Below are 10,478 nucleotides of genomic sequence, written 5' to 3'. Positions count from 1 at the left end.
TATAAATGTTGACAAATTATCTATGATTTTGATACACTCCGGGTTGTTTAGAAAATCCTTTACACATAACTGCAGGGTATGGGCAGCGCATTTAACAGATGTGATAGAAAATAATTTTACACACAAAAAAATTTGCTTGGTAAAATTGACCAACAAAGATAGTTACGTAACTATTAAAATAGTTACGTGTACTTTGTTTTTGCTTTGGGTTTGTGTCTTTGCTAATTGTGTGTATTTTGTTGTTGTGAAATGACTATTTACTTAGTAGAATTGACAATTTTGCTGGTTGGGGCCTGTTTGACAATTATTACAGTCATGCGCGGATCCACGGGGGGTAATATGGGTGATATATCACCCCCCACTCGGGTGAAAAATTAAAGGAATTTTGGTATTCAAAAAATATGCAACAAAAATTTGTTTTGATATCACCCCCCACAACAAAATCCTGGATCCGCCACTGATTACAGTTGATTTTACCAAGTTTTTTTTTTGTGTGTAGGTTTTTAATTAGATCGTCGTCATCGTCATTAAATTCATTATCATCCATGTTAAATGCAGGGTCCTCGTTTAAAAGAGACACAGCTTTAATCATATTCCTGCCATTATCGGTGGTTATGCTGTATATCTGATTCTTTGAAATATTAAACTCATTTAAAATATCTTCGATTTCCGAGCATAGATTGCTACCTGAATGTCTTTGGTGCAGTTCGACAAGTCCGAGAGTTTTTACGCAAATCCGGTTATTATGATACATCTGGGCGTTGATTCCAAAAATTCCACGGTTACATATTTTTAAATAACAACTTTATAGAGTCTTTTATCTCATTATACTTCCTGGCAATTAACGTCGTTATGTTTCTTGATGAAACAGGGCTCATATTGAGACCATCGAAGATTTGCCCGGTTAAAGTGGTAAAAGCTTCTTAATCCAACACCGAAAACGGCATTTTTTCGGATGTTACCAAGTCTATACAAGCCTCCGTGACTTCACTTTTAGTCATGCTGACAGAAAACTTGATTTTCGAGTCTTTCTATAATGGTTTTTCTATCGTGCAACACTTTATCGAAAACGTTTTTGTGGTGGTCCGAAAGATGACGCTTTAAATTCGATAAGGAACCTGCAAAACTCTTTTTGCATATTTTACAAATTGATTGATTTTTTATTGCATCAAAATCGTAATAGTTTCGCGGTAAGTTATAGGCTTTACGTCCCATATTAATATTCAAAATTATTTTTTTGGGAGCAGATGCTTATACTAGACTCTATGAATATAAACGAACACATTATAAAAATTTTGACGTCTAAGCGGAGACATACAAGACGAATTTTCTTTTATGAATAAATTATAAAAAATTGTAAAAGGAGTTAAACTTCTGTTATTATACATATTCATTTTTCCTTAAGTTGTGTATGGAATTATGCAGCAAAACTCTTCTTCTGAGCGAACTTTAAAAAATCTTTAAAAAGACAGTGCCATCAAAAAAAAGTTAGTGGTATTTTCGTGATTTAGGGCTCCAGGACTAACATAATTTGCAATCAATTGCTGTGGAGCACTCCAAGAATATTATTTTGTAATCTCGTGATATTAATGTGGCCTAAATATTCAGTTTGTTTTTTGTTCATGCATATATCTCCTTAAAGTTAAAAAATGAGTATTAATATTTATATAACAATGAAAAGGTAATAAAATAAGCTTTATTTCTGCATTTTTATATTATTTATTTTTTTAGTTACAAAGCTTTTATTTACGTTTAAAGATAAAAAAACATGAAAGAAAGCTACCTTCGGCCAGCCGAAGCTTATATACCCTTGTAGATAAAGTAATGCTTACTCGGTGCAGTTCCAGGAATTCCAATTTTGTTTTTAATTAGTCAAGAATCCAAACGCCTACTTCCTACAAAGTTACAATGAATTTTCTTATATTTGTTTGAATTTTCCTATTGGAGCCTTAAGATATAGTGGTCCGATCCGGCTCGCTCCGACATATGTACTACCTGCAATAGAAAGAAGACTTTCGGGAAAGTTTCATCGCGATAGCTTTAAAACTGAGAGACTAGTTCGCATAGAAACGGACAGACGGACAGATGGACAGATGGACAGACGGACAGACGGACATGGCTGAGTCTATCTAGTCTATCTAGGCTATTGGTGCTGATCAAGAATATATATACTTTATGTGGTCGGAAATGTCTCCTTCACTGCGTTGCAAACATCTAACTGAAATTATAATACCCTCTACAAGGGTATATACCCTTGCAGATCATTCTATTAATTTACAAATCGCAAAAATGTTAAATTTCCTTTTATTTCACATTAATTTTTCGATCGTTTCTATGGCAGCTATACGATATAGTAGTTCGATCTTTTTAAAATTAAAATCAAAATTTGGAAATATTTAAAAATAGTCATATCCCAGAGTAGAAGAGAATGTAATAAAAATCAACAAAGATATATATATTAGATTCGTTCAAAAGTATGTAACAGCTAGAAGGAAGCGTTTCCGACCCCATAAAGTATATATATTCTTGATCAGGGGCACTAGCCGAGTCGATCCAGCCATGTCCGTCTGTCCGTCTGTATGAACGCTGAGATCTCAGAAACTACAAAAGCTTGAAGGTTGAGATTTCCCACACATATTCTTTGGCTTCCTACGCAGCGCAAGTTTATTTTGGCCGAGCGCCACGCCCCCTCTAACGCCCACTAAGGATTTTAAAATGGGTCCTGCGCCCACATCTTTAAAGATTTCCGAGAAGTATGAATGTAATTTTGTTGTGTATATTTATACCTATCGAAATGTAGAAGACATTTTTCAAATCGGACCATTCATTAAAAAGTTATACGCAATCAAAATTTATATATCTATCTCCCTCGCACTCCCTTTACCTGAGTTACGATTATTAGTCGGGACACCAACCCGAGTACAGCGTTCGCACTCCCTTTAGCTGTGTGACGGGTATTAGATAGTCGGGACACCAACCCGACTATAGCGATTTTTTAAATATTTAATTCGAAATTCAGAAATATATAAAAAATAATATTCCCAAGAGAAAAGGTAATATTTGAGAAAACACCGAAGCTAGAATTTTTTCAACGTTTTTTTTCCGATCCTTCCGATGGGAGCTATAAGATATAGTTGTCCGATCCGGTCGGTTCCGACATATGTACTACCTGCAATAGAAAGAAGACTTTTGGGCAGAGCTCGCAAATAACTCTCAACCGTTTTTTGTTTTGCGGTCTGCACTCTATCACAATCGAAAAAGACGATGCTACTTTGCTCTCGCTCTGAAAAGAACTTTTCGTTTCTCTTTGTTTTGGTTTTCGGTCAACCGTTCTCAGTTGCGTCGTTCATGTTATGCTCACTCAACAAGAACTTAGAGAGACCGATTCATCTGAACGCTCGCTCATTGAGGGTCAGCAAAAGAGCGAAAAAACGAAAAACTCATCGTAAACGGTCTTTTGTCTTTAGTGACTTTTTATTAACGCTTAGAAACAACTTTTACATTGTTGGAGGAGAACGCCTCCGCTGACTATTATTTCTATCACATTGTAAATAGTTTATTTGATTAAATCCGAAATCTTATTATTTTGTATATCGATACATCGATACCCTGGAAGGCACGCGATCTGGCAACACCAGACTCGCTCCTTTCTCTTTCCTTTTGATACTGCCATTCTGGTCGGAAATTTCCATGCCCACAAGTTTGGAGATTTTCACTGCCTAATGAACGAGCGAATGCGACGAACGCAAAAAAAAACTCAGCAACCAAGCCCAACTTAACAAGTGTTTTTTATTTAATCGAGAATTAAGCCTACCAGCAGGCATACGACTGCAATTCATCTGGACTACCGGAGCTCCAAAAGGCTGCAATTCATCTGGCCGAGAAAGCGGCCAACATATTGGCGACCGTGACAGGACGGACTCTTGCCATTAGATGAGTCTTCGTCCAATTGCAACCATTTTGGATTCGTGTGTCTAATTATTTTGTTCAGTTATCACAGACCAAGCTTGAGAAGCCCCACATACAGCGGCGGTCTCTGCTCAACGTACCCTGCAGCAACAACAAGATTGAGTTTGGACTACGGTATCGCATACGGTATCACATAACCTCAACTCGCAAGACACCGCGTGCCACCAAATTGCTCTCCACATACAGTTTTACAGTCATTGAGGAAAACCGCAAGTATACGCACACAGTGCAAATAAATATACATACACACCAACTTGCCCTGTTTTCTTGGTCAATACTTAAACCTTATGGACAGCTAGGTTATCGTAGGGAACAGCTAATATATTTACGCAGATCACATACTTGGTTGTTTACACCTACATAACTAGCCGTAGTGTTTTTGCGCTGGTTTTGCTACACTTAAGTTCTGCCCAAAATGCATGACGAAGATTCAAAAAACTTGCTCAAGCTAAACAGTCTCAAGGCTCAGCGAGAAACGTTCGAGAAACATATCCGCAATCTAAACCAAAGGGTTATGTCCACAGGAGACACCGAAGATGCTGATACGCTGAACTGCAGACTCCAAATCCTCGAATCACATTATCGCCAGTTGACTCAAGTTCAAACACAAATTGAATCTCTGCACAGCTCTGACGACGAGCGCGGTCGGTTGGAAGAGGATTTTATTGCAGTTAAGGTGAAAATCATGTCTCTTATTCCAAAAAATCGGTTAATGTGTTCAGCAAACGGCCCCGAGGCAAGTTGTTTGAACTCAACATTCGCTCCAGCATCAGGTCACAGTCAACGACTTCCGAAACTACAACTTCCTAGCTTCGGTGGGAATTATTCGGCATTCAAACGGTTCTATTCATCTTACAAGAACTTGATTCACAACGATCAGCAAATTGCGACCATCGATAAATTCAATTACCTTTTAAATTGTTTATCAGGCCCTGCCTTAGAAGTTGTACAATCATTTCAGATCACAGAGAAGAATTACGAGCTAGCCTTGGCAAGACTTGAGGCACGGTACGACAACGATGTCCTTATCTTCCTGGATTGCATTTCAAGTCTCTTCAATTTGCCATCGGTGAAGCAACCCGATGCAAGAGCTATACAAAAACTTATCGACAACGCATCTGCTATACGTGGCTCACTGTGCTCTTTAGGATCAGCTGAGGAAATCATGAATTGCATCATAATTCACATTATTCTTACGAAGGTTGACTCCGACACCAAAAGCAAGTATGACGAAAAGCAGTGTCTCGACAAGCTCTCAACCTGGGAGGATTTCTGTAACATCCTCACTCGGCGCTGCCAGTTCCTTGAAAGCCAAGCAACAGGTCAACTGGTCCAGCCCAAAGCGCTCCATCCTGGGAAGCGATCTTTATCCAAAACCTTCATCAGTACAACCTCCGAATGTTTACATTGCCAATCAGCTGCACACTACGTCGGCAGCTGCAAGTCTTTTGCGGAACTTCCGTTGCCGCAACGGTTCGAAATTGTCAAACGCTCGAATGCATGCCTTAATTGTCTTCGTAAGACACACAGGGTTAAGGAATGTCCATCTCGATCACGATGCAGGGTGTGTCGCGCGATGCATCACACCTTATTACACAAATTCGAAGCCACTACAGAACCTTCGGTAACATTCGATCAGCCAACTACGTCTGGCTTAAGTCATTCACACACAACATCGCTCCTCACACGCATGGCCAAGAAAGGAATCCTTCCGACGGCACTTGTTCACGTATACGACAAATCGGGTCAACCCCACGTCTTGCGCGCGCTTCTGGATTCATGCTCAGAGGTCAGCTTCATCACTGAGGAGACAGCAAAGCGACTAAACCTGGACAAACAACGGGTCACACAAGAAGTTAGCGGAATTTCTGGATCCAGTCAAGGTATTAAGTTCAACGCCTTTGCCACTCTTCGAGCCCGGTGCTCAGATTTTCGTTGGTCATCCAACTTTGCAATCATTAAGAAGATTTGTGCTCGCCAACCGCAGGAATCGTTTGACACTTCAAAATGGGAAATTCCTGATGCGTTGCAGTTAGCCGATCCGTTCTTCAACGAGTCACATAAAATCCACATTCTCATCAACACAGAGGGATTTTTTGATGCGATACGAGAAGGAAAGCAAAGCCTCGGCGACAACATGCCATATCTAATTAATACTGCATACGGTTGGATAGTCGGTGGCAACCTAGGACCCGCAATCCGGAATCCTCTGCAGAAATGTTTCTTTGCCCAATCGGACTTGGACCTCGACACCATTGTTAAGAAATTCTGGCAGATTGAAGGCTGTGAATTTCCTATTCCCAAATACACGTCGGAAGAAAGTCTTTGTGAAGCACATTTTTGTAAAAACACGACACTGCAGACAGATGGAAGAGTCAAGGTTCGACTTCCTTTCAAGGACTCTCCAGAATGCTTGGGAGACTCATACGAAACTGCAGTAAAGCGATTCAAATCATTAGAACGCAGACTTGATCGCGACGATCAATTAAAACACGCATATGTGGAATTCCTCAACGAGTATATCAACCTCGGGCACATGGCCCCCATAGAGAATGCGAATACCAAGAATTCGCATTTTTATATACCGCATCACTGCGTCATTAAGCCCGAAAGCCTTACAACGAAACTTAGGGTCGTATTCGACGCGTCAGCTAAGACGACCTCAGGGAAATCATTGAACGATCTTCTAATGATTGGCCCAACAATTCAGCAAGATCTTATATTAACCTTCTTATCATTCCGTCTTCATAGGTACGCACTCACAGGCGACATCGAAAAAATGTATCGCCAGTTCCTTTTTGACGAAAAAGACAGATGCTACCAAAGAATTCTCTGGAGACCAGAATCCTCAGGAGAAATACAAACATACGAGCTGAGAACCGTAACCTATGGCATGTCAGCAGCGCCTTTCTTGGCTATAAGAGGGCTAAGGCACATCGCGGATCTACATGAGGACAAGTATCCCCTTGGAGCTGCGACGGTGCGAAAAGATCTTTATGTTGATGATTTGTTAACAGGAGCAGACCAGATCATTGAGCTCCAACAGATCAAGGACGAAACTGTCAACATCTTAGCTCGGGCTGGTCTTCATCTTACAAAGTTCAGCAGCAACTGTAAAGAAATTACTAAAACTTCGGAAAACGAGGTGTTTATTGCGCTCAATGACCAGGATATAACCAAAACACTTGGGATGGCTTGGAAGCCAAACACCGACGTCTTTACTTTCAAATATCCTTGCATCCATCACGAGCCATTCACCAAACGAACAATTCTATCAGTTGTTGCCCGCATGTTTGACTTGCTGGGATTCATCAGCCCAGTGATCGTGCGATGCAAGATTCTCATCCAAGATATCTCTTTAAAAGGACTCGAATGGGATGAACCAGTCGACGGGCAACTGAAGGAGAGATGGATAAACCTATTAGAGGATTTAAAGGACTTACCGAAAATCCAAATCCCAAGATTTGTACACACATCCAAATCGCATCGCAGTGAAATACACGGTTTCGCTGATGCGTCCGAGAGAGCTTACGGATGTTGTATTTATGTCCTTGCTAAGCTCCCTGACAAAATCGAAGTAAATCTGCTCATCGCAAAATCAAAGGTAGCTCCCACAAAGGTACAATCTCTGCCCAAGCTCGAACTTTGCGCAGCGTTACTGTTAAATAGGACGTGGCGTAAAATTGCAGATAATCTCATAAAACACATTGACAAGGTAACGTTTTGGAGCGACTCCAAAATTGTGCTACAGTGGCTCACAATGCATGCATCAAATCTGAACTGCTTCGTAGCGAACCGCGTATCCGAACTCCAGGAGCACACTAGCCAGGCGACTTGGAGGCACGTCCCATCAGCAAAAAATCCTGCGGACATCGTATCGCGTGGCTGCCGTGCAGTCGACTTACTTAGCACCATGTGGCTAACAGGTCCTTCATTCTTACGTCAACCAGAGACTGAGTGGCCACAATTAGCAGAGCCGCTTCCACCACCGATCGAATTACGAACAAGGGCAATCCTTTTGTGTAGCAAAGCAGACAGCGCAAACTCAGAATCTACTTTGAATTCAATCATAAACAATTCGTCATCTTATCTACGTATTATTCATATAATATCATATCTGTTTCGGTGCGTGAACCGTAATAAACCTGACACAATGATAAGATCGACAACAGCAGACAGCCTTCGCATCACAGCAGCTGAATTGTCAGACACTTTCTGGAGAATTGTCTGTCTGATACAGAAAGAGAACTACAAGCATGAGATGGCGTCGCTGGCAAACAACAAGTCCTTGTCACCCAGCCTCCAGCGATTGGCTCCATTTCTACATAATTTTTCCATAGACAAAACTGAAGTATGTGTGATGAGAGTAGGTGGCCGCTTAGAAAACGCCGATATTCCATTCAACGCAAAGCATCAGGCTCTATTACCCCAAACCCATAGATTTACACAGCTGTATGTAGAATACCTTCATCACAGCAACCTTCATGCTGGCCCAAAAATCGTTTTGTCTCTTCTACGAGAACGGATTTGGGTAATTAATGCCAGACAATTGATAAGGAAGGTCGTCAGAAACTGCACACGATGTTTTCATTTCAAACCTCGTCTTATGACGCAATTGATGGGGAGTCTACCAGCAGACCGCCTGCGAGCTGAAAGACCGTTTTTGGTCGCAGGAGTCGACTTCTGTGGACCCTTTCTAACGTCATACAAACTGCGTGGCAAGCAGCCGTATAAGACATACGCAGCCATTTTTGTATGTTTCGCCTCGAGGGCCATTCACATTGAGTTGGTGTCCGAATTATCGACAAATGCTTTCCTGCTTTGCATCCGAAGATTCATCGCGCGTCGTGGTGTTCCTCTGCGAATGGTTTGCGATAACGCCACAAACTTTGTCGGCGCCGCCAAAAAACTCGACGAATTCAAAACAAAAATGCTTAGCTCAGACATTATCGACATAGTTAAGACTTACAGTACAATCAAAGGTTTTCAATTCTCTTTTATACCCCCCAGGGCACCCCACTTTGGCGGCCTCTGGGAGGCCGCCGTTAAATCGGCAAAGACATTGGTGCTAAAGAACATCGCGAATGCATACTTAACATTCGAGGAACTGCAAACAGTGTTTCTGGATGTGGAAGCCATTCTGAATTCAAGACCAATAGCACCAGCTTCCGATGACCCAAATGACTTTAACGCGTTAACTCCGGCCCATTTGCTAATTGGAACCGAGTTAACCTCAGCACCCGAGTCGTCGCTGCACCATTCTTCGGATGCTCCAGGAAAAGAAATGCGCTACCTGGACAGATGGCAGCGTGTGACCTACCTCAAACAACAGTTTTGGTCAATTTGGCACCGGGACTACATCCACAATCTTCAACAACGCGGCAAGTGGAACCGAGAAGAACCAAATCTGACGATCGGGCAATTAGTCATCGTTCACGAGGATAACACCCCAGCGCAGTATTGGCCGTTGGCAAGGATAGTGTCCGTTACTGCTGGAAACGATGGAAAGGTTCGAGTTGCCGAAGTCAGCACCGGCAAGAGAGTTTTTACGAGACCTATACATAAGCTCGCGCCTCTTCCTAATTAATTTGAAACTGACGCATTTCAACGCGGGGAGGATGTTGGAGGAGAACGCCTCCGCTGACTATTATTTCTATCACATTGTAAATAGTTTATTTGATTAAATCCGAAATCTTATTATTTTGTATATCGATACATCGATACCCTGGAAGGCACGCGATCTGGCAACACCAGACTTGCTCCTTTCTCTTTCCTTTTGATACTGCCATTCTGGTCGGAAATTTCCATGCCCACAAGTTTGGAGATTTTCACTGCCTAATGAACGAGCGAATGCGACGAACGCAAAATAAACTCAGCAACCAAGCCCAACTTAACAAGTGTTTTTTATTTAATCGAGAATTAAGCCTACCAGCAGGCATACGACTGCAATTCATCTGGACTACCGGAGCTCCAAAAGGCTGCAATTCATCTGGCCGAGAAAGCGGCCAACAAACATGTTTATTAGATTTAGACATTATATTTATTGCTTATTCATTATTAAGCTTTACAACTAGTAGCGAATTTAAAGTTTCTGCACTTAAAGAGCTTCGTCGCTCGCTTAAAATGTAATGAAGCGCTGAAAAGGCCCTCTCAACAGACACCTGAGTCGTCGGTGTAGCCAGTACAACGTGCGCGAGCGAATTCAGGTGTGGCGACTGCAGCTTTAAATCGGTGAAAAACTGCAAAATGTTAGCTTTTATTGGCAAACGTCCATACATAAGGTCGAAATTGTCTATGTCAGCATATATGCTAAATCTATAGATTTGGACCAGTTTTTTTGATGCAGGCTCTTCCTTAGTTTTGGAGATTGCCTGTACGTCATCCAAATAGGCGGAAAACAGAGACACTTCTTTGTCAGCACATTTATCACCGTCGGATGTCAGTTCCATTTTCTGGTCTTGGATATCAACCTCGTATGATGGCGCAATTTGTGTTGGGGAATGGACCTT

The 10,478-nt window shown here is 41.6% G+C and overlaps 1 protein-coding gene across 1 annotated transcript; it reads left to right on the top strand.

Annotated features, from left to right (window-relative positions):
* Positions 1 to 3,348: 3,348 nt before the first annotated feature.
* On the top strand, positions 3,349 to 9,654 carry LOC138913298 (uncharacterized). Its single transcript, XM_070216551.1, has 3 exons — positions 3,349 to 3,411; positions 3,992 to 4,095; positions 8,980 to 9,654. The coding sequence occupies exons 1-3, from the start codon at positions 3,349 to 3,351 to the stop codon at positions 9,554 to 9,556; spliced, it is 744 nt and encodes a 247-aa protein (XP_070072652.1). The 3' UTR covers positions 9,557 to 9,654.
* The last annotated feature ends 824 nt before the right edge of the window (positions 9,655 to 10,478 follow it).

This window comes from Drosophila takahashii, chromosome 3R (assembly GCF_030179915.1).
Source record: "Drosophila takahashii strain IR98-3 E-12201 chromosome 3R, DtakHiC1v2, whole genome shotgun sequence".
Taxonomy (NCBI): Eukaryota; Metazoa; Arthropoda; class Insecta; order Diptera; family Drosophilidae; genus Drosophila; species Drosophila takahashii.
Note: the sequence above shows the minus strand (reverse complement) of the source record. Positions and strands in the feature narration are given on the sequence as shown.